At 40.4% G+C, this 25,191-nt stretch overlaps 1 protein-coding gene across 4 annotated transcripts; it reads right to left on the bottom strand.

The window, feature by feature from the left end:
- Positions 1–24,758, bottom strand: LOC129182181 (E3 ubiquitin-protein ligase DTX4-like). 4 transcript variants are annotated; one of them, XM_054777972.1, is made up of 13 exons: positions 24,360–24,758; positions 24,108–24,199; positions 23,649–23,902; positions 15,754–15,968; positions 14,765–15,645; positions 3,650–3,711; positions 3,339–3,500; positions 3,154–3,215; positions 2,901–3,067; positions 2,673–2,826; positions 2,479–2,568; positions 1,111–1,209; positions 1–777 (listed from the first exon to the last, which is right to left on the bottom strand). In XM_054777972.1, the coding sequence occupies exons 3-13, from the start codon at positions 23,857–23,859 to the stop codon at positions 646–648; spliced, it is 2,235 nt and encodes a 744-aa protein (XP_054633947.1). In that variant the 5' UTR covers positions 23,860–23,902; positions 24,108–24,199; positions 24,360–24,758; the 3' UTR covers positions 1–645. The 4 variants fall into 4 exon arrangements, with proteins under 4 accessions (XP_054633947.1, XP_054633946.1, XP_054633945.1 ...); XM_054777971.1 differs by having other exon boundaries at positions 24,277–24,757; XM_054777970.1 differs by having other exon boundaries at positions 23,649–23,875; positions 24,360–24,757.
- Positions 24,759–25,191: the final 433 nt, after the last annotated feature.

The following is a 25,191-nucleotide window of genomic DNA, read 5'->3' as shown; positions in this document are numbered from 1 at the left end:
AATACACAACAGTGATTAAAAAAGGAAAAAAAAAAAAAAAAAAAGAAGCAAAGGGACCTTTTCCTTTTCATCATGTGTTGCGTTAGTGGTGATAGCACCTGTAAATGTACCGTACGAGTTAGTCCTATGCTACACTACATTCATAAACCTTCTTTCTTTCTGACCGCCACATTATTATTTATGCAGTCCCCTCCTCCTCCCTCAACAACCGCTCTCTCCCTTCCTCTCCCAACTTTTACAGCTTGGACATTTACAATCTTTCACTTTCACTCAGTAAACTTCTTGTCAGGATTAGTACCATCTTATTATATGTAAAGTTAGTACCTGGTTGTGGCGTAGCCAAAACAGTCTGTGTCCTCCTCCTTCATGCTGTTTTTTTTTAGCGCTGCCTCCTGACTGCTGCTCATTCCTTCAATGAGCGTTTGACTTCTAAAAAAACTATACAGTATTGGAATGGCAGGCAAACCACCAGCAACTGAAATACATTTTAAAAAGTGGTTCATTCTGGGGAAAAAAAAAATGCTCCAAATGTTCTCCAGCATCACTTCAATTCTGGAAGATGGTCTCAGTTGCATTTTTTTTATTACCCTCTATTCTCGTTCATCTTTACCATCTTGCCCTCACAACTTTTTCTTCCTTGCTTCCTCACTTTTCTGTCAATCCGTCATCCTCTGTGATGCCCTGAGCGCGGAGCTCGTCCAGAACATTGTCTAGGTGTCCAGGGTCGGGGAAGCCGTGACCTGTCAGGTTGGAGCCAAACTCTGTCTTGTGGTGAACCTTCAAAAGAAGGGAACAACTGTTTCATCTGATTTTGATCTGAACATACACTTGACAAATATATGAACGCAACACGGCACGTTTTGGTGTGGCTTTTTATTGTGGCCAGCCTAAGGCAATATGCTGTCTAATCAGCATCGTGATATGCCACACCTGTGAGGTGGGTGGATTTAGACAGATTTGTCAACAATAGGACTTTTATGGACTTAGAAAACGTTTGACATCTTCCGAGGTGAGTTCATGTAAGACGGGAGCAAAGAAAAGTGTTGAGTTTATATTTTTTTGGGGTGTATGAAGAAACTGCTCAATTTCAGCATTATCTTAAAAACATACCTCGTTCCATATGACCGTGTCAGACTCTCCTGTTGTGCTTGAAGTCCCAACTGAAAAGATCAACCTGCGGTCCCAAGCTACCAGGAGCAACCTCAGTACCTGGTGGCAAAGGAAGGACAGTATGACCTATTGTAGTACAGACGAACATTGAGATAGCTGGTCTTTACAATTATGGTAATTGAAAATGGAGGCGAATATAGTGCAGTAGTGCAGGGGTGTCCAAAGAGTGGACCTGGTGGCCATTTGCAGCCCACGGTCACACTGTAGTAGTTGTACAGTAATAGTTAAAAATTACGTGTTTGGCCTTAACGTTATTTGCAGTTTATAAACCTCCCCAAAGTATTAGTAGTCACGTTTAACTACTATATACACCAAATAATGCTGTCCCCAAGGAGCAGGGGCCATGCCAGAAGATAATTGAGAACCACTGGAATAGGGTAAGCTAATGTTAGCATGAGTGTTTATTTTGTATTTTCTCCGCTGGCTCAGTGTCTGATTGACTTCAATTAGTCCAAATAATTTTATTGATTAACTCATTCGATACCAAAGACGTATTTATACGTTTTTATGATCCCGAACGCCCGATCCCAACAATGTATTTATATTACTTAACGTTTTAACGCAAGAGGCAAAAGAGAGGTGATGATGCAACTCTCCACTAATGCATTTACACTTCAGAGTACTTTTAAGCCATAAAAACGGCCACAAGGTGGCAAAGTGCATTTGATAAGAGCTCGGCATGAATCATGTTGACAAATCACACATGACAGGAAGGAGGAAGTGAGAAAGCGTGAAGGGGTGCAGCGTGCAGAATGTTACGCATTGTAGGGAAATTTTAACACATGCGCACACGCGCACACACATAGTTCAGTTCCAAATGTGAAAATTGTAAATAGTTCACGGTGTTATACTTGTAAATAAATGGTTATTTTTATGTAAAACAACCCATTTTTTGTGTTGGTATAGTTGTTTAGATATTTGACCTGTCACAAAACCAAAAAATATTTGTGTCAAAGTGAACATTATGCTTGAAATGTATGGTTTTCTCCCTTTTCTAGTCGGGAACTGATATTTTACTGACACTTACATATGTTTACTGCTGATTACTAAAGAACTGAAAAAGGTAGAAACTTTTTTCTGACGAAAAAGACGGGAGTCTAATCTTTTTTTGGTAGCTTTATATAACCATAGAACAAAATACTCTGTGTGCCTTGCCTTGAAAGATCGGTCGTAATCGTCTAAAAAGGCCAGTACTGAAGGGGTTGTCTTTTGAAAAATGGCTTGGATGGAACGAGTTAAGTTTTAGTACAGCCTCTGAAGGTCCATGAAATGTAAGTTCGGTGTGTTAGCAAGGTAGAGGAAGTTTACCTTGCGTCCCTTCTCACTGTCTGGGAGGTAGCAGTGTCTTGGGAAGCCTCTGGCAGTGAAGGGCTTCCCTGGATTGGGATGCTCTGGTCCCTGATCACACATGTCATAATTCAATTCCAGCACTCATGTTGATCAGCATCACTGTCATCAGTGGGATGAGGATGATGAGACAGAACTTTGTTCTTTCTGAGTACCTGAATGCCTGGCGGGATGTTATATATGATGCGTATGGTTTTGCAGTCTGGGTGGCCTGGTAGTGAGTGAGGGATTATGTGGTACTCCATCTTCCCAGCTGGCTGGCTACCAGTCTTTACACCATAGATGGTTTTACAAGTGGGACACTGAAGACTGATACAAAAGCAGACATTTGGTCACTTCAGGAGTTTACACTGTATGCATAATACTGTTTCTGTCTGATGTACCTGCCGTCCTTGTTTCCATTATTATACATGGCCACCAGACACTGGAAATGGTACTGGTGTCCACACTGTGCTAAACGCCCGACAGACTCAGCCCTGGAAACAGGTCCCACACCTGGACCTTTGTAACCAGACGGACCCCCTAAAGGTTCCATACATATGGTACAATCCTATAGAGGAAGATGAACACTTAACATCTCATTCTTTCCCATTTTTTTAATGAAGTACTGGCTAGGATGCTGAATACTGCTCATACCTCATCTGGTGGACTCTTTACTTTTTGCAGGTACTTCTTTACCACCTCCTCTGGAGTTTTACCTGCAGACAAAACAATAGCAGCCAAGTGAAGCTGACTTTTGTGTCTGATCTGTGACATTATACAATGTGGTTATTGACAGCATAGTTCCATCTGTGTTGGTTTGCTTTGAAGGTCGGGCTTACCCTTGCGAGCCTGCTTCTTGGTGGTCTTCCTGCAGCAGTGGCCAAAGCCTGGCACTGGTTTGATGTCACTCTTGCTGACAGGTGGAGGGTGAAGTACCAGTTTCGGAGGTCTGGTAAGACACACAGGCAGAGCAGCAGCACTCATCAGAATGCCTGTGATCCCTGAAATATGGAGAGTTGGAAAAGAAAAGGTTATTGGCTCACAGATCACATCATAGTGTCTTTCCACTTCTGATGAAAATAATGCACATGCAGCAAGCAGGATGAAGCTAAAATGCACTATCCTGTCCTGTTTGTGTGTGTGATCTCACCAGCCAACGCAGGGTGAACAGGACTAGATCCATTGAGGTTCTTCACGGGCACGGTGGGAACACTGCAACAAAAAACACAAGTTGTTTACTCCTGTGTGTTACCATACCGATAGCAGGCTTGCTCAATAGCGTTAAACCTTAACGCTTCAGACAAAGTGATTCAAGACCAGCAAGAAAACATATCCTTACTTTGAAAAACAGATGACTGTCATTTTACTCTGGTATCAAACAACACACACACACACACACAAAAAAAAAGACGTCACGCTAAAGAAATCAGGAAAAACAAAAACTCAGAAGACAAGTATTCCAGCCTGTTGAGCTGCTCTCCTTCTGCTCTCATCTGACAACACACAGCTGACGCTATCTGATGGTCCGTGAGCCAATGAATGACCATGGCGGGTCGTGTTTGTGTATTTCAGAGCTAATCCACAGATTTTCCATCTGCTCAGAGAAACGTCATGCAGTCACTCGCTAGGGATTACCTCCTCCGTCACAAAGCCAATCATCTCTACCTGATGAATCACACATACAGACTTTCATAACCTTCATTTGTATGATTGGACATACAAATATATTGCTGAAAAACATTTTATGTGCAAAGCTAAGATCAAACTGCAAACATCACTGCTAACTGGCTGGGACCAATAGCAGTTGGAATTTTGGACAAAAACGTTCAAACCTCGAAAAAAAAAAAATCACAGTTTTCACACTGTTTTTAAACTAGTTTCAGAGTCTGAACGCAGACATTGGCATCAACATAGCTGAGGTGTCTGAGGTGAAAGTGGCTGTGCGTGAAAGTCGGGAGCACCCCACTGTTACATTCCGCGGCTTCTTTGGGTCTTCTTTGATATGATAGATCCTAGCCTCTACTGAGCTTGTGTTTAGGGCCTGTTCCTGTGCTGCCGTGATTAGTGCCTCCATGCTGTCTTACAGTCCAGCCTTTTCCAGCCACTGGTATGTTTTCCCAATGTCAGCCAGTTCTTCAATTTTTCAGCGGGTCGTGCCATGCAGGGGCTCGTCTTCCCATGACAGCCGACCTGGCTCCTCCTCCTTACTGGGCTTCTGTTGCCTGAGGCATGAAACTCTGGACTACCACAAATCAATGAAATTATCAACTGGGCTCACTCAATGTTATGCATGAACTCAATGTTATGCATGAAGGAAACATATCCATCCATCCATTTTCTATACCGCTTCTTCCTCATTAGGGTCGCGGGGGCATGCTGGAGCCTATCCCAGCTGACTTCGGGCGACAGGCGGGGTACACCCTGGACTGGTCGCCAGCCAATCGCAGGGCGGAAACATATTTGAGTAGTATTAAGTAAGTATAAAAGGAAAAGGAAAAGGAAAGGAAAGGATAAGTATTAAAGGAAGACGCCTTACTCCTCCCCTCACATAACAAGCACTTTAATTGCAATTTACATGTTTACAATCCAAAGATAAAAATGTCTGAAGGAACGAAAATACAAATAGAAGGCATTCAAAACATGTGATGTGAAGTGTTGTATGTATCTGTGATTGTGTGCACCTTTAAGAAACAGGGCCTGGGAAGTGACACGCGTGACGTCAGCCGGCTAGAGTTGACTGTTAGCTGAGTGCTAGAAGCAGGTTAGCAGTGTAGAGTGGCTGACAGCAGCTCATGTGTGAATGTACACTGCATGTGTTTTCTGCTTGTTAATAAAGCAATTGAAGTGTATCGTGAGTCTCTCCTTAACCACCAACAGCGGCAGTTGAGTAGTATTGTACACTGGTCTCTAGGTGTCAGTAATGTTACATTGATGCAACAATAGCCACCAGGAAGTACGCTGTCAATGCTAGCGTGTGAGTCTTAAAATGGCTTATTTTCTATTATTATGTCTACTACATTGGGTAATACAAGTGTAAAGGTGACTATAGGGGTGTTATTTCATGTCTACAGGGCTCTAATAATGGTAAAAACCGTATTTAGAAGGTCATAAACAGGTTTTCTATGCTCTAACAAATAATAAATATATTAATATTGGATCCTACTTCCTGGAAATTCACTTATCCACGGTCGGATCTATAACCAACCAACTGTGATAAAGGAGGGACAGCTGTACTTAGCTGGCAAACTTGTTGCTGTATGGGGCAGGACTTCATTCATATGCCAATATCATTATCAGCAGAAAAACATATGACGTACAAATATGAAACAAAATCTAATTTTTATGCCAATATCGGGTGATACTGGCTGAGACATCCCCAGATTTTTGTGTTAATTATTAACATATAATTTGCTTTTAAAAAAAAGCCACGTATTGAGAAGGAAACAGCCTTATAAATAGAACATTTACGGATGAGGCCTGAGTTATACCTAAATATGATCTGCAAAGGATGAAGTCATTGTGTGACGTTAACAGTAATCATTCACACACAGTCAATGGATTTATCTGTGCAGTGTTAGCAAGGTAGGTGTTACAGGATGAGGAAAGGAAGACCCAGCTGAGTGTTAGGTCTGATCCCAGATCAACTTTATGGACTGTAGCTCATTAACACACTTACCAGCTGCCCCACTGGGGAGTAGATGACACAAATAAGTCCCTGGACTCAAATGCAGCCTTAGAGAAACTGGAAAGACTAACGTCACTAATGTCATTCTTTCCCAGCGTCTTATGTTTAGCTGTGTTTCCCATACATTCACTTATTTGTTGTGGCCAGCCACAAAAAATAAATAATACATATAATGATTACTGTTGTTCTATGACCAACATGTGGGGGGCTCTTGCTCGGTTTAGATCAAAACGTATAAATATTCCATTACGTGGATGTCAGAACATCTCAGCTGGACTACGCGCTACAACAGGTACGTGAATACCAAACAGTGGTGAGTGACCAATCATTTTACTAGGGCCTAATGACAATTTATGCCAATTTTTATGGTGTTTAATTCAAAATTATGGAAATGTTTTTGGTACAATCTGTTCTTTGAAACCACTGTTGGTAACATTGTAACTAGTCAGTCTTGGTGTTTTTAGATTTTTTTTTTATTTTACGAGGTGGACCAACAGTTTCTTATACAACGGAGTATTTGGGCCACATAAAAAAAAATCTGAGATGAGATTTCAAAAATAAAGTTTCTCACAAATTTACGAGAAAAAAGTCGTAAATTTAGGAGGAAAAAAAAGTCGTAATATTACGAGAATAAAGTCGTAAATTTACAAGAAAAAAAGTAAAAATATTACGAGAATAAAGTTGTAAATTTATGAGAATAAAGTCGTAATATTACGTGTCATCGTGTCATAGGTGTCAGAGGGAAAATAGAGCATAGCTCCTGAGGAGGTCCTTTTGCCTGTAACATAAAGTAACAAAGTTACAAGTTTTTTCTCATAAATTTACTGCAATAAAGTAATTACTTTAATACTAGGTTATTGCTGTCATTGCCTGAGACAGCTATGAAAAGGCGGGACTTATGTGACCTTAGGCAAAGGTAATATTACAAATTTACAATGTTTTTTCTCATAAATGTACAACTTTATTCTCATAAATTTCCGACTTTTTTTCAAGTAAATTTACAACTTTTTTCAAGTAAATTTACGACTTTATTCTCGAAATCTCAGATTATTTTTTTCTTCAATGTGGCCCTAATACTCCGTCATACTGTTACGTCTAGTCCCGCTAAAAGATGTATTATTATTATGTAGATTATGAAGATGTATTATTATTACTTTTATTTAATTTTAATCTTATTTAATCCGTATTTTTAACATATTTCTTCTGTTCCTTTAATACTGCACATACCCCTTCCTTCTTTCCACACAGAACGTGAACAAAATGAATGACATGTAAATGTAAAATGTAAGCAAATGAAGTACCGCCAATAGAGCTACAACAATTAATTGATTAATTAATGATTGATTATCCAAAGAATCGACAGCTATTGTGGTATTCAACTGTTTTGTTTTTTTTTGTTTCAAAATATAAATTTCCGCTGATTTCAGCCTCTCAAATGTGGATATTTTTTCATTTCCTTAGTCTTACATGAAAGGAGACCTATTATCTTTGCGTTTTAGGCAAAATAAGATATTCGCGCACATCAGCTTTGTCTTTGGAAAACAGCGACCTACATTTTTGCCTCTTTTCTGATATGTTACGGACCAAACCAATAACTGTTTGGTACATATTGATTTCGTGCGATTGGTCAGATTACTCAATTAATTGAAACAGGCTTCAGATTCACTAAGAAAATAACCGTTACAGCTGTAATTGTCAACATGTAAAGATTAAGGTGTGAATGAATGATCAGTAATAGACATTAGAGCTGCAACAATTCATCGATTGAATCAATTAGAAAAAAGCTTTGATTTCTATTCTGTTGCTTGGATGATTGATAAATTGATCAAATCCAGACCACACGGAGTGCCCGGAATTGACAAAACACAGGTACAGCGTGTGGTGGAGGGAGGCGGTGGAAAGAGGTGCCTCAAAGGAAAACAGCGACAAGGTCGAAAGAGAGGAAAGGGCCCAAAGGAAATGGCAGAAGCTGTCCAAAGTGTGGGATTGCTTCAAACTCAAAAAGAAAGACAATGTGGTGCAATGTTTGCACTGTCAAACAAAGCTGGCATTCCACTACTACTACATCCATACTGCAGCACATTACCAGAAAGCACCAGTCTATTTTGGCAGCTACCTATTTATTTATGACCTGCTTTTATACAATTTTACATCCATCCATACATCTTCTATGCCGCTTATCCTCATAGGTCTGCGCCGAAAAATTCTGGTCCTTTGACAAATGTATTTAAGGACCCCTGCTATAAAGTGTTTTTTATTAGACTGCTCGATTAATTAAACAAAACTGAGTCTGAGATTCAAACCAAGACATAACACAGGTGAAGTATGCAGCAGGTTTGGGTATGTTACGGCGCCAGCACAGGACTTTCTCACACTCATTCATTGTTTGTCTGCTTCCCACCAATGTTTAACTGGAGATGAAGCACACATCCCTCACTAAAACTGCTGCGAATATTATCAACATTAACTCTCACCACAGGAAAGAGAATAAAAACATTTTGTGGGAGTGCAATTTCTATGTGATCGGTCTTTGACAGTTTGCCAACTTGTTTCTTTGTTTTAAACCCCTCACCCCAGCACCGTGTTAGGTCTGGTCTTGGGTGCTGTCTGGCGGACAAGATATTCACACACACACACACACACACACACACGCACGCACGCACGCACGCACGCACACACACACTCAGTGGTGTGAAAAAGTGTTTGATTTCTTACTTTTTTTGCACTTGTTTCAGATCAACAAATGTAAATATTAGTCAATGACAACACAACTGAACACAAAATGCAGTTTTTAAATTAAACATTTTATTATTAAGGGAGGAAAAAATCCAAACCTACATGGCCCTTCGTGAAAAAGTGATTGCCCCCAAAACCTATAAACTGGTTGGGCCACCCTTAGCAGCAACAACTGCAATCAAGCGTTTGCGATAACTTGTAATGAGTCTCTTACAGTGCTATGGATGAATTTTGGCCCACTCATCTTTGCAGAATTGTAATTCAGCATGAAGAGCCCTTTTAAGGTCATGCCACAGCATCTCAATAGGATCCAGGTCTGGACTTTGACTAGGCCACTCCAAAGTGTTCATGTTGTTTTTCTTCAGCCATTCAAAAGTGGACTTGCTGGTGTGTTTTGGATCATTGTCCTGCTGCAGAACCCAAGTTGGTTTCAGCTTGAGGTCACAAACAGCATTCTCCTTCAGGATCTTTGGTAGACAGCAGAATTCATGGTTCCATTTATCACAGCGAGTCTTCCGCGTCCTAAAGCAGCAAACAGTCCCCAGACCATCAAACTACCACCACCATATTCTACTGTTGGTGTGATGTTCTTTTTCTGAAATGCGGCGTTACTTTTACGCCAAATGTAATGGGACACACACCTTCCAAAAAAGTTAAACTTTTGTCTCGTCAGACCACATTTTCCCAAAGGTCTTGGGGATCATCAAGATGTTTCCCGGCAAAACTGAGACGAGCCTCAATGTTTTTTTTGTTCAGCCGTGGTTTTTGTCTTGGAACTCTGCCATGCAGACCGTTTTTGCCCAGTGTCTTTCTTATGGTGGAGTCATAAACACTGAACTTAACTGAGGCAAGTGAGGCCTGCAGTTCTTTGGATATTGTTGTGGGACCTTTTGTGACGTCTTGGATGAGCCGTTGCTGCGCTCTTGGGGTCATTTTGGTTGGCTGGCCACTCCTGGGAAGTTTCACCACTGTTCCCTGTTTTCGCCATTTTTGGATAATGGCCCTCACAGTGGTTTGGTAGAGTTTGTTTCTAGCCTTTATGGGTCTTTAGATTTTGGCAGTAGAACATAGGGCAGTTTCAGCAAAAACACCAGATTTTGACGAAAAAACAGAGAAAACAAGCTTTTTCTGCAGAGAAGCAAATTCAAGCAGAGTGATGGTGGGGTCTGCTGGATGTGGGGATGAATCCCTGCTGCTGACCGATCCAGACGGCAGCCACTTGTCAAAAGAATCAGGGTCGGGTTCTGAGTCACCCGACTCTGAACTGCATCCGGTGTCAGGCTCCGGTGTCACGCCACATGGCTCAGCAACGCTAACCACTAGCTTCGTCTGCCACTGTCAATTGCATTTGTTTCTACGTCACCTACATCACCCATGTCACCTCTATCTTTCGTGATCACGTCACTACTAAAGGCAGATCCACCGCCAGACAGGCTCTGTGACAGTGTTAGCTGCTTGTATTGTTTTGTACTTTGTCGATTTCTGCATGTGTTTCGCCATTTTCCTCTCTCAACACACAATCTGTCTTCTTCGTAGACAATCTGTCGCTGCCAGTTGGAAGAAAAGAGAACTGTTGCCCCCTACTGGGCCAGAAATACATTGCCTACAAGTCAGAAATTCACACACAACATGAATATGTAGCTCCTGCGAAAAAAACCAAAAGACATCTTTGGCAATGAAAGAGTTAATAATAAAAAGTTTCATTTAAAAATGTCATTTTGTGTTCAGTTGTGTTGTCATTGACTAATATTTTAAATGTATGTGTTGATCTCAAACATTTAAGTGTGACAAACATGCCAAAGAAATAAATCAGGATATATATATATATATATATATATATATATATATATACACACACACACATACACACACACACACACACACAGAAATAAATTGCACTCCCCTCAGCACTGTGACAGACAAGGGGCAGTGACAATGCCGTCTACCCCACACAAAAGACATCCTCATTATGATAATGCACACTACACTGCACAGACAACTCAGAATAATTCCATCATATAACCATGTGGCACCATTATATAGACGTGCATATAATCACCGACACGAGCACAGCTAACGTGATCAAAGCAGAGGAAAAACTACAAATGTGCAAAAAGTATAAAAATACACTGGATGGCAGTAGAGAAGCAAACCTCAGGGTAAAAGTTGATGGGACAAAGCAGAGAGAGGGGGATGGAAAGGGAGTATGATGAGGGGAAAAACTAGTAGAGACTCAGCATTGTGCTGCTAATGTGTCCCAGGCTTGTGTAACCAACAAAGGTTACTGTGGAGACCAACAATGAGGCACTGAGGGGCCCAGACTGCCGGGCAGAAAGAGCAGGAGACATGTCTGAAGGACAAAAAAAATCTACATTTCAAAACCATCTGACCTTGTTTTAAGATTTAAAGTGATCATCCACCCCACCCTGTTTCAGTTCTGTTCCTAGACTGTGATGCAAGTCGAGTTTTGGTGCAAGTTTACCTCAATTATACCTAGTTAACTTCTACCACTGTACACAGAACACGCAAGACATAAAACACTAATAAAACACGAAACACAAGAATTACATGAAACAGTAATTTTTAAAAAACAAAGCACCAACAACCTTTCCATCTAAATAACAACACCACTACACTGTGTGGTGATTACTAGGGGTGTCTTTGAATAATCGACTATTTGACGATTCGATTCACCAGTCTGATTCGACTGTCAACCTCAAGTACATTCACCCTAACGTCTGATCACCTTCTGGTGAGCTTCAACATACACAGTAATTCTCCATCTTGACAGTCAAATTCATTCATTCATTCAGCAGTAAATGCATTTGACTTGCTGCTCTCCAGCTGCTGCTGCTGGCTTAAAAAAAAAGGTGTTTCCTCTCTATGGAAGGACGGCAGTGACAAGCACCTTCCAGCTCACGCATGCCCCAACCATTCAGGATGAAACGAGTACAGTGCTTCCCATATGACATTTCTGTGTATTTTATTGTGGGATTAGCAAGAATAATGATGTGACACTTAGATTAAAGACATAACACAATCTGTAGAAAGTCATGGTGTATAATAAGTGTTTCTGCAACATTATATTATTGGCCACATGGTGACAAACACAAACTGGCAGGCGCCATGATCCAACTCAGTTCACTCAAATGGTAGGCAGGGCTTGCGCACTAAGCCGAGAAAAGACGCTCACAGCAGCCTCATTTTAGGTTTCTGCCCTGTTTTTGATCAGGAAATTTTCAAATAAAACCATTTTTAATTTAAAATTTCTTTTAAACTATTGGAATCATTCAGAAAATAAATTTATATTACAGTTCAATGGACAAATATTCATATTTATTTTATGTTCTTTTTTACAGGTTTTTTTGGGTCTCTGCCTCGCCAGCCTCCCCTGACCGCACATCACTGATAGAATCACCCCCTGCAGTTGCACAATCCAAAGGAGCTGAGGTGAGCGCTCGGATGACCATCCACACTGATGCTAACCGAATCCATTTTTCCCTTGACAAATAATGTAAATGCAATTAATCAAAAAATGTTGACATAAAAAAATGTTGTTTTTTTATAGTTTTACAATTAGTTTGAAATGCAGAAAACCATTTGAAATTAATATAAATACATATAAATGATGAATTATGGGATAAATTAACATTTAAGGTTACTTACAATTATGACGGTTCAAACATCGTGCCTTCACTCTATTGCGGTTTTACATTTTGGTTTTACATGCGTGTTTTTAGAATGTGTGAGGAAACCGGAGAAAACCCACGCACGCACGGGGAAAGCACTAGACCACCGGTGGCTGTGGAACAATTTACCTCTGATAGCAAGCACTTTTTAAGATTTTAATATCCAACTGAAAACTTAGTTATGGTCAAATCAAAACTGTAATCATCACTAAAACCTCATGAGGTGTTGCCTTCATACTGTAGCTGTATAAGCGCTGTAGGGGGTGTATGCATGTGACTCTATGCAATATAGTGTATTTATTGTTCCGTACACATTAGTCTCTGTATTTTGTTTGTACTTTATGATGCTTTGGGAACAACAGATGGAAATTAGCCCTGAGCTAGAATCTGGCGTGCTTACATTTCTTGCTTATTCGGTCTAAAAATGTTCATTTAACTCGTGCTCCCGTACGGATACAAATATTTTAAAAACGCATATTTTTCTTTGCGTTTTGGCTGCTCTTCCACACATATGGGTTTTTGTCCTTAAAAACGGAGCATGGGGAAAACTCTGGTCTGATCAGAGTGGAGATTTTCATAAACTCAGACTCAGTGTTCGTCTCCGGACGGGTAAAACGGAGCTTTTGGTTTTTATTGTAAGAAATGTGTGACATATTATGTTTTTAAGCCTTCTTTAACAGAATATTACATTTTTGCCATACGGGTGTTGGTTTCAATTCGTGCAGCTGGTGATTAAAAAAAAAAAAAAACATTCATGATGTTTCCTGGGTTCTGTGTAAATGACTGCCAATTTTAAAGATAATGTACACGTCATTGTACATCTTATATATCAATAGAGGTCGTCCTCAACTTACAGCGTTCGGGTTTTGCCCTTTCGTGGTTAGTTATGCACTGCCATCAATTATTAATACTGTACAAAAAGAAAAATAATTACTTATGTGCGCGCTGTAATACATAGGCGCCTAAATACAGTGGCGGACCAGCGGAGTAACACGTTGTCGAGTCGGTACACAGGGAGAAAGTTTTTAGTTAACTATTTAAGATTAATCTCCATTATGTCTCCCAAGGCTAATCATAGATTTTATATTTGGGCACCACATTTGACTCTAAGCTGAAGTTTGAGACAAACACTGATACAATCATCAAAAGGGGTCAACAGAGAATACACTTAATGAGAAAGCTCAGTTCTTTTCATGTCTGTGACACCATCCTGTGCAACTTTTATCATTGTATGGAAAGCCTTTTAACTTTTTCTCTTATTTGCTGGTTCAATGGGCTGTCTGTGAAAAACAAGAATGGTCTTAACAGCACTGTCAAGGTCTGCTCCAAGATTATTGGCGGTCAGTGGAAGGACTTGAGTGTAATCGTGAGAGAGCAAGTGACAGATAAGGCCGAGAGAATCATGAGCCAACCAGAGCACATACTGGCCACAGAATTCCGTCTGATGCCCTCGAACCAAAACTAAATCAGTAAATGTCTTGGATGGATGAATGTATGGCTTGTAAGATACAAATGAATTGCTCCTTTGGGGATATATAAAGTTTTCTGAAACCTGAAGGAAGTGAGGCAGCATGTAAAAGTGAAAGTCACATTAGATAATGTCAGATGCACAGTGGAGAAATCCACATTGGCTGCATGCACAGTCGAAGCTGCTGAAACGCAGCAAGCAACGTGAAGGATAAAGATGGTTTCTTTGAACATGTGAAAGGATTCTGCTCCTGTGAAATGGACAGTAAAAGCAGCATAAGCAGCATACTTACTCCCAATAAGCCTCGATCGGAATGCGCACGAGCGCTGGTAAATGTGTTATGTGGACGACAGACTTTTTTTTTTTTTTTTTTTTTTTTTTTTAGAAGTCCACCGAAGTAGGGGAAATGCGCATTTTTGAAAAGGTATGTTAGTGTAGGCGTAGCCTAAATAATATGAAACACAAAATCAATTTCATCTTAAGTTGAGAATTTTTGAGAAACCTGTGTCCTTGTATTATTTTACAGCTTGAATGGCTTTGTCCAAACTAATGTGTATGTTTGTCTTCACCACAATTATGTTTATATTGTAAAAACATTTCTGTTCAATAAAATGTATTGATGCTTTAAACGCATCTTTACCCTTCATAAGTCATGGAAGTTATTTGATAAAGTTTTTTTCCACTCACCCTGATGCTATTAGTGCTCTTGACTGGGCCATGGCGATCCTCTGCAATGCTGGTCTACTCAGCCCAGCTAAGCTTGATCTCTGCGGTAACGGGGCATGGCACACTTTAGCTGCGGATGGAGCCCGCTGGGGCTTCATCACCACTAGCGATGGAGATGGCAAAGGGGATGGGGGCGTGGTCACAGTGCTGGCTGGGGTAATTAATGTGGCAGTTGGCACTGATTCATTGGCTGAAGATGAGGAATGCTGCTTGGCTGGAATGGTCGAAGGGTTCACAGTCATGTTCGATGACGGCGGCTGGGGGGGTGGGAGAGATGGAGGAGGCGGCCTATTGGAAGATGAGGAGATACCTAGCGTGGAGGTCCCTGCTGTGAGGGCAGCTAGTGACTGGGCAAACGACTGGGAATTTCGTCTTGGAGACGCAGTGTTTTTAGAGATGGCAAGGCCATTTGGCAGCGTCTGATAGGAGTTGGACTTCTGGTGCTGTCCTCTCCCAAGTGTGGCTGATTTGGATGGATTCAGGGGTTTCAAGGTGGTGGATGCTGAGTTCTTGGGCCGTTGCATGGTGAGCGCGCGTCTACCTAGAGTTTGTATCCCTGCTCCTGCTCCCCCTGTGTTTGTTTTGACATTGAAGACGAGCATGCATTGTTGGCAGGAACAAGGCTGGCCCAGTCCAGTCGTCATAATGCCCCCATTCGGGTAAACAGAGCTTACAGTTCCCATGCTGACCCCTGATACTCCAACACCTAGCAGGGCACCTGTTAGCCCGCCTCCACCTACGCCTCCTCCTCCTTTTGGCAATGGGAGTGGCCCAGACACTAGCGGGTAGGCCATGTCAACACGCCGCTGTATCCTTCGACACCTCTGACTCTGTCTATTGACCTGAACAAACACAAAAACAAGCAGATAAGTCATTCATGCAGGTTGCAAAGCTTAAGTGAGTAAAACATTTTAATGACTTGTGCCAGAAACGCACAAATTTTATCACACCTGCGTCATGTTCTGCAAATCAATGAGGTAGCAAAAGCCAAGAGGTGTCAGGTCAAGGCAGGGTTGCTGGCGGCTGTGAGCATTCTCGATGGCGATGCCCACCTCAACATCATAGGGCGTCCAAGAACCCGCATCATTTTCCCACTCCCACTGCCAGCCCTGTCCTGGGGCTGAGGCCGGGTCATAAAAAGTCCTCCTCACCGGACGGATAGTTCCTTAGTTGGGAAGAGGAAACGTTAAAAAGTTAGTCCCGGCGCAGCGTTGACAGAGCCAGGCTGAGTCCAAACAAAGAAAAAATGGCCTCACTGCTTTTTAACACTTCAGATGCCTGACGGACAAACCAGTGTTAATTTCGTTAATAAATAATTTTCGTTATAAACTTTTGTTAACAACCTTTTTCCCAAAAAATGAGAAGGTAATTAATCAAAACAAATGCATATTGACAAAAACTATGACCAATGACGTGACAGTTTCATCAATGAATGAAAACGAGACCCAAATGTTGACAATATCTGATTTTGTTTTGTAGCCGGAAGGAAGAAGTTAGGAATACAGTAATCCCTCATTTATCGCAGTGAATTGGTTCCATACCCGCAAAGAGGATTCCATATTTATAAATGGAATAATTGTGTAGTTTCAGCATAGAAAACCTGTTTAACACCTTAGAGCCCTCTAGACATTAAATGACACCCCTTTATTCACCTTTATACTCCTATTACCCAATATAGTAGACATACGAGAACATAGGCCATTTAAGACATAAATAAGACTTGTGCTCGCGTGTTGCTGTAAATGTGTTCCCTAGTGGAGCTGAGTGACGGGCAGACAGGAAGTGGCGTCGGGGGTTCAGAGTGGAGTTGTAGCTTCGCATGGGTTAGCTTGGTGCAACAGTACCCCATGTTAGGGATTATTGTGCCTGTTGTGAGATCATTCAGACCTGCAATAAAAGCCTGTTGTTCTGGCGATCAAGTCTGGTGCTTGCGTGTCTCACCGCACATTACCGTAATATTTTACCTAGTGACTAGTGTAAAATACTACATATCATCACAATGTCTTTGAATGCGTTTTCTGAATGCCTTCTATTTGTAATTTATTTCATTTAGCCATTTTTATGCTTGAAAATGCATAATATAGGGAAAAAATACATAACTTTTGCTTAAATATGGATATGTTTTTACTAATAGGCCGTATTCAACCACAAAAGAGCATACATTTTTGAAAAACCGTGATATTGTGAAGCCACAAAATTCGAAGCACGACATGGCGAGGGACAACTGTACATCCACTCACAGCAGTATTAGATGCGTGTGGGAGAGGGGGTGGGGTGCGTTTACGGAGAACTACTGTCTTTGAAAGGTAGGGCTTTTGGAGTTTCCACTGTAAAAAAAAAAACAAAAAAAAAACGTACTGTATGCTGCAATATTGTAACACGTTACACGCTGCAATATCTTTACGCCTGGGAGACAGAGAAGAGTAGACATATGGACACATTTCACGGTTGACGCTACGGAGAACAAGACAATGTGTAAACCACGCGGCGCAATTATCCGCCGCTAAAAAGGTGAGTCATCCTGACAATGGAAGAGAAGTGACATTTGCACAATTATCTGTTATTATTTTCATATGTTATGCTTACTGCTGTTATTGCAGAGATTGCTATTTTTTTTTTCCATTTTTCGTCATTGACAAAAACTATGACAAAAATGATTAGTCAGCAAAATGAACACTGTTCCGCAGCGCTCAACTCCAACCACCACACTTCCCCCTTATCCACCAATCACACTCATGCCAAGGTGCATTCACAAACACCACAATTCCGAATATCAACTTGTACAACACAACCAGACCAGTATCCTTACATTATTCAGAAGTAGTGCTGTCAAACCATTAACACTTTTGATGAAATTCATTGCCAGAGATGTTTCAAGTATTTTGAGACACTATGCACTGCAGATGGGTTAATTGCGTTAAAATTTTCAAGTACCGTAAGATTAATGATGACAGATTCATCCGCATTAACTTTGACAGCCTATTCAAAAGTAAGGTCTGACTTGTATTCGTTCATTTTTAGTGTTTTTTTCTGTATCGCTTTTGTCAGTTTCCCATTCTTTGAGCAATCCTTGTGTTTCTTCTTTGGCATGTATGGTACCAACAATTTGTATATAGTCCTACAACTTTATGGATATGTGGTCCAGGTGACCACCGTCGCCATGTTGGCCAACCCTGGTATACTGATTTACTGAGTTAATAGCTGCTTGGGTACTTCCGAACAGCACAGCACCTTCACGTATGTCTTGACCGAAATACTTTCTTTGTGGGCAGTTGTATGCAAATATTTGGGACGTGGACTCTACTTTCGCAATGACACGCGACGTTTACACTGACATCCAAGCGCCATTTGGCTGAGATTGTTAAAGCCTTGACAAGATTTGGACGCTGACAACGTCCATCTTTTTTTAATATGCAACAGAGGATCATATATTAAGTGATTGCACAGAGGGTCTTTAATATCAGTTACAGTTCTACTGGTTGTAGAGTAGCATGGCAGTTTTTCCCCAAATCGGACCATTGTATCATAGACAATGACGACAATGCATTTATTTACTAGAACTTTTCTTAAACATTTGCGTGTTTGGCCTTGTGGATCAGATTAAAATTAGGGCAGAAAGAAAGAAAAAAAGAAGAAGAACGAAAAAAAAGTACTTTTGTTGATTTATAAGTTTAATTGTCCACATTTTAAGTGTTTGTGCGTTTTAATAATCGAGCCCAGGACACTCAAATGTTTGTATTCGCCAGAAACGTAAAGTGGGAACCACTGACGTTATTTGCAATGCTGCTTCAACCTGTGTGTGCTTCAGCGTGATGATCCTTCAGAGGCCTCACAGAAACAACAAACGTTTACAGATCCCAACGAACCCCTCCACCTTTTTATTGGTCTCCTTATATCAAGATTTGTGATGTATCCTCAGAAAACTGGACTCTTAGTTCTTACAATTAGGAATCATAAGTTTATTCAATAAATTGTCCCTTTGAAAAAGAAATAGAGACAGGCTTGTTATGTGAATGTACTTTGCTGTGGGTTTTATGGTGGCTAAAGTTTGACAGCCGCGTCTTCAATGAAGGGAAACATAACCTTAAATGTTCCTTTACCCCCTTCATTTGTCATTTACATGCATTTTAAAATTGTTTTCTTATTGTAAAGCTATAAAAACATGTTTTGTGTTAACATTTATGAGAGAGTTAACCGCTGATGGACAACAAGCAGACTATTGTTTACTGTTGCCATTTTATGAGCAAGCTATGCTAACAAGGACATTTGTGATAAAAACACATTAACTCATTCAATACCAATGACGTAGTTATATGTTTTTAGAAACCCGAACGCCCAATCCGAACAACATATTCACACATCTTTTACATTTTTTGTGCGAGAGGCATAAAGAGGATGCAACTCCGCACTAACGGATTTCACTTCAGGGCAATTTTAAGCCATAAAAACGACCACAAAGTGGCAAAATTGCATTTGATAAGAGCTCGGCGAAGGTCACGTGAACGGGAAAAACACACGACGGGAAGAAATGAGAGTGTGAAGGGGTGTAGCGTGCAGGAGGTTACGCATTATAAGGAAATTTGAACGCATGCACACGCACGCGCACACATAGTTCAGTTCCAAATGTGAAAATTGTAAATAGTTCCTGGTGTTATGTTTGTAAATAAATTGTTATTTTGATGTAAAACAACCCTTTTTTGTATTGTTTATGCTGGTATGGTTTTTAGATATTTGAGCTGTGACAAAAATATTTGTGTCTAAGTGTATCGTTTCACAAAAAGCTGGTTTTCTCCCTTTTCTAGTCAGGAACTGATATTTTCCTGAAACTTACCAATGTTCTACTGATGATTACAAAAGAACGGAATAAGGTAGAAACAAACTTTTTTTTCTGATGAAAGACAGGAGTCTAATCTTTCTTTTGGTACGTTCCATGTTCATATAGCCATAGAACACAATATTCCGTGCGCTTTGAAAGATCAGTCAAAACCGTCAAAAATGGCCGGTACTGAAGGGGTTGTCTTTTGAAAAATGGCTGGGATTGAATGGGTTAAGAATACAGTTGGACTCCAGCGGTGTATTAACAACGCGATAAGACGTGCGCCATATTGTACGCTCACCGGAAAATGTATGCAAACAGAGGCAAAATGCGGCCATAAATTTTTGACGTCAACTGAAAAACACGCATACCGGGTCGGACGCTAACCGAGGTTCCACTGTAGTTTTGTGCCACTGAGAATGGAATGGAAGTAGTTTATATAAAACAGGTGTAATTCCTAAATGACATTTTCACGCAGGCTGTCTTCAATCACATCTTCATTATACTATTCATTGTATTTGATTCATTGTACTATTTGAAATACATTGTGGTGGTGTCTAAGGGCTGCATCCTTCAACGTGACTGTATAAAAACATTTACAGTGCCAAACTAGCAACTACAGTGACATACTATGCAACAAGCAGATGCAGCGGAAAAGCCAGTGTTCACCACATTGCAACGTAGCAGCAATTATTTGTCTCCTTCAGTGTGCTTAGGAGTTTTCTTGTTTTCTATGTTCAACGAGACACTTCCTTCTCCCTGGAAAACTGTCAGAAAGAGAAAATGGGAAATGTTGTTGTTCCTCTGTTTGGAAAATGCAAAAGGGCAACTGGCAACCCTCGACACCACAGTTGAAGCCCCTCCAGTAGTCTCTGGGGAATCCCACAACTTACTCCTGCCCCCCTCCGTGACCCTACTGCCCTGTGGCTTTGTGGGGGTCTGGGAATGTAACTCCTTCAGCAAGCCCAGCTGGAGCGACATGCTGTTGAATCAACGGGAGCACAAAGGTTTCTGCAAAAACCCCTCAAATGAACTGATGACAAGTCAGTTTTACAACATCAACCTCATTATAAGACATTCCCCTCATTTTTACAAAACAGCAAATCTCCCTACAATTACTGTACGTTCACATTAGAATATTAATTGTCTGTAAACTTTCCATTTTATTAGTGGCGAACTGCAAGACAAACACATCCACACGAGTGTAGAAAGAATCGCAGGGTAGATGTATTATTAGGCTCCGGTTTTCCTCTATGCTTAGCAGTATGGCTGTCATTTGCAGTGGGGTACAACTGCACCGCATCGGACTAAGAGTTTCAAAATTGTAATCTGACCAGTTTTCATTTTTTACTTCCTCTATAAATGAAACGTTTCTTAAGAATTCCTTTAGCTCATTCAGTCCCAGACATTTTTCAAAAGACAACCCCTTCAGTACCGGCCATTCTAGACGATTTTGACTGATCTTTGAAGGCACACAGAACATTGTGTTCTATGGCTAAATACACGTGGAACCTACCAAAAGAAAGACTATACTACCGTCTTTCATCAGAAAAAAAATGTTTGTTTCTGCCCTTTTCCGAACATGGGTAATTTTCAGGAAAATATCGGTTCCTGACTAGAAAAGGGAGAAAAGATACATTCCAAGCATATCTTTCACTTTGACACAAACATTTTTTGCTTTTGTGACAGCTCAAATATCTAAACAACTATACCGACATAAACAACACAAAAAATGGTTGTTTTACATTTTAAAAAAACATTTAACATCGTGAACTATTTACAATTTTCACATTTGGAACTTAACTACATGTGTGTGCACGTGTGTGTGCGTTACAATCTCCCTACAGTGAGTGACCTTCTGCATGCCACACTCCTCCACGCTCTCTCACTCCCTCCTTCCTGTCATGTGTGACTTTTCCGTCCACATGATCCCTGCCGAGCTCTTAACAAATGCAGTCCTACCACCTTGTGGCTGCTTTTATGTCTTAAAATTGCTCTGAACTGAAATCCATTAGTGAAAAGTTGCGTCATCTCTTTTTGCCTCGCGCGCAAAAAAAAAAATACGTAGTTGGGATCGAGTGTTCGGGTTTATAAAAAAATATAAGTACGTCTTTGGGAATGAATGAGTGCAAGTTTACCCAAAATGAGTATATAACTTTCCGTTACAGATAGTGCTTGAGAGCAGGGGCGCCCATTACATCGAACGCATGTGTCACTCACGTCAGAAACGTCACTCGTAGATGTCTTATGACATCAATCAGCTGACATTAAGCTCCCCTCCTGATTCACTGCTGCACCTCTGCGGCAACGTAGGTTGTGAACAAACAAGCCACACGGAAATGAAACTTTCATCGTTATTAATCCAGTTACGGATAAACTAACTCAGCTGTAAGATGCTTATGTTTATAACAAAAGTTGTCCGTTCACTTGTAGCGGCTAGTTATGTCGAAAAAAAGTCAACTGTTTGATGGCTCTGCTCCGCGTCCTGAACTCCATTATAGAAACACTTTAGTTTGTGAAACTATTACTTCATGATTAAAATGGAAAATATGCCCATTGCTGAAACCTTCTTAGTATGTTACCTTGACTTTGGCTGCATTGTCTTTTGCATAATCATTTTTATTTCTTGCATATTGGTAATGCTTGATAGCAAGTGCTAACTGTACGTAACACATGAGCTGTATGTACAATGAACGCTACATAGCCATTTTGACTGACCACAACTCAGGTCATGTACACAACTATGTGTAATTATCTTTATTGCCATACTGAATTGAATTGTTACGACAGAGTATTAGGGCCACATTGGGAAACAAAAAAAATCTGAGATTTCGAGAATAACGGCGTAAATTTACGAGAACAAAAAGTCGTAACTTTACGAGAAAAAAAGTCGTAACATTACGTGTCATAGCTCTTCAGGAAGGAAGGAAACTTTCCTCTTGCTTCAGACGAGATTTTATTTATAACGTGGCAGCAAAACAGAGCAGTTGAGCATTAACAGATTCGCATTTTTAGCCCTTTAGCATAAAGTTACAAGTTATTTCTCGTAAATTTACGAATATTGTCTCGTAAATTTACGACTTTATTCTCCAAATCTCTGATTATTTTAATACTCCGTCGTAACAGGCATTGCCTGAGACAGCTGTAAAAAGAGGGGACTTATGTGACCTTTGCTATTAAGACTTCTTTCTCGTAAATTTATGACTTTTTCTTGTAAAATTACGAGAATAAAGTCGTACATTTATGAGGTTTTTTTCTCATAAATGTAAGACTTCTTTCTCGTAAATTTTCGACTCAAAATCTCAGATTTTTTTTTGTTGTCTAGTTATTACTCTAATTATTGAATGATAAACTATTTTTATTACCTGGAAACTTTAAAACTGTGAATGTGAAATACTAATCATTAGTATTTATTTTAGTAGTTTCAAAGTTTACAGGTTAGATTTAATATATTAACATTATATAATATATTAATATATTAGTTATATGTTTTATAGTAAGCGAGAAATCATTTTGACTCCGTACTTTGCATACTGAAAAAGTGTTTCCACCCCGATATACATGTACAATGTATATAAATACTCATATTTATAAATAGACTAAATATATACAGTACAGATTAAAAAAAGATATGAACGTAAATGTTTTTCAGTTTAAAATGTAAATGGGCCTAAGAAGTATCTTAAGTCTTTTATTTTTGGTGATTCTTAGCAACCTCTAATAACATTTAACGTGCCTCACCTGCCATGAACTTCACCACTCACTGCCATGCACTGGTATGTAACGACACAAGCCACATTTTTCAAGCTTTTTCCAAAAAGTAATGTAATAATTACTTTCCCTGGTAATTACCTGCATTTATGAAGAAGCAACCCACCTCCCCTACTAATTCAATGACTTTCTCGGTAAAGTAACCAGTAACTATAACTATTTATTTAAAATAAACATAATTGGCCGAGGCTGATAATAATACAGTGAAAGGGAGATTAATCATCTCCTCTTCTTCTAGTAATACGATACAGATCTAACCTGTGTCTTGTCGGAACTGATGCATAGACTGGAGGTCAATGATGTACGGAGAGAGTCGACTCTCCACCTGGCCGAGGATGACGCTCCCCCCGCGGGTATCTCCACTCCGAATGGCCGCCTCAATTTGATGGGAGACGACGGAGCTGTAGGGCCGCCACCGACCGTGTTCGTTCAGCCATTCCCACACCACCACGGCAGAAGCCACTAACATGGTGTTACTGTTGGCCCTGCCGAGGAATTTCAAGATGGAAAAGCTGGAAAAACATTTATGAACACTTTTTGTTTAGCAGCAAGTAGCTGTCAGGGGTATACCATGTCTGATAGCAAAAAAAAAAAAAGTGGCGTTTTCATCCAAACAGCATCGTCTATTTCCATTAGCTCACTCACATAAATTTAATAATTATGACTCAATAACCATCACATATTCACGATACCAATACTAAATGTTGTGTAGCTTACATCGAGCTAACTCCAGCGAGCCAAACATTCCTCTACGAAGAGCCGAATTCCTCGCATGGTCACACGGCGAGGAAAACAAGAATCGCCGTCCTCTAATGTGAGAAAGAAAAACATGAAAAAGACGAAGGACATTGAAGCGTTTCTGTGTCTGATTGGATGTTAAACACACCGTTAGTTTGTCCAAGCGAAGGCCTCTTTCACGTCTGGTGGTTGGAAGAAATGTTGTTGCAACAAAAGACAAACGAGTCCTACCTACTCCCGCATATCAAGCACATAGGATGTCGATGACGGCGGCTAACGGCTGTTTCTCTCCGGTTGTTCGGGCGTAGCATGCCGTGCTTTGGAGGAAAAGTAGTAGCTTCCCAACATCGCATCCTCGGTACAACGACTCTCCTGACCGGTGTCGCAACTCGAATCCGAGAACAGGTTCCACTGAGGGGGTGGGCGGGTCGATCCAAATATCGATGGTCACGATACCAAGGGTGATGAAAGCTAAGACCTTTATTTTGGTCAGTGCAGGCTGAAAGGATATTTATTGTGAAGGCCGGAAGTGTTTTGTCTTTTTGTCGCTCTGTTTAGATGTGCCTTTGTTAAGTGAGACATTTCTCCTGCTTTGTTTTCGACATGTGCGTGCTCCGTCAGTGCTGCTTATGCTGAATTGCACTGTTTTATTCTTGTTTATAATGTTGCAAAACGAGGACGTTTTGGCACTAATAGTCTGAGACTCTTATTTTGTCAGGATGTACAATTGCCCCTTTGCAGTTCGAATTTCACAGCTTCACTGTATCACGTCAGAATCATGGTCTTTCTTGATTTAATGCAACCTATTATTAGTCAAAAATGTGCCTATGTAAGTACATTTTACGTATTTTTGGCCCAAGTGAAGCATTTTCAAGCAAAAAAATGGCTAAATTAAAATACAAATTAAAATACAACCAAAAGGCATTCAGAAGATGCATTCAAAGACATTGTGATGATGTGTAGCATTCTACACTGGTCACCAGGTGTCAGTAATGTTACTGTAATGTTCAACTGGACACACAAGCACCAGACTTGATCGGTGGAACCGCAGGCTTTTATTGCA

The sequence above is a fragment of the Dunckerocampus dactyliophorus genome, chromosome 6 (genome assembly GCF_027744805.1).
Source record: "Dunckerocampus dactyliophorus isolate RoL2022-P2 chromosome 6, RoL_Ddac_1.1, whole genome shotgun sequence".
Classification (NCBI taxonomy): Eukaryota; Metazoa; Chordata; class Actinopteri; order Syngnathiformes; family Syngnathidae; genus Dunckerocampus; species Dunckerocampus dactyliophorus.
This window is presented reverse-complemented; position numbering and strand designations above follow the sequence as displayed.

Excerpts from the sequence above, each read along its gene's own strand:
- LOC129182181 (XM_054777970.1), bottom strand. Across the intron at positions 15,969-23,648 it reads TCAGTTCCGACAAGACACAG|GAACTATCCGTCCGGTGAGG; the intron begins GTTAGATCTGTA and ends TTCCCAACTAAG. Across the intron at positions 3,501-3,649 it reads TGTTCACCCTGCGTTGGCTG|GGATCACAGGCATTCTGATG; the intron begins GTGAGATCACAC and ends TCCATATTTCAG.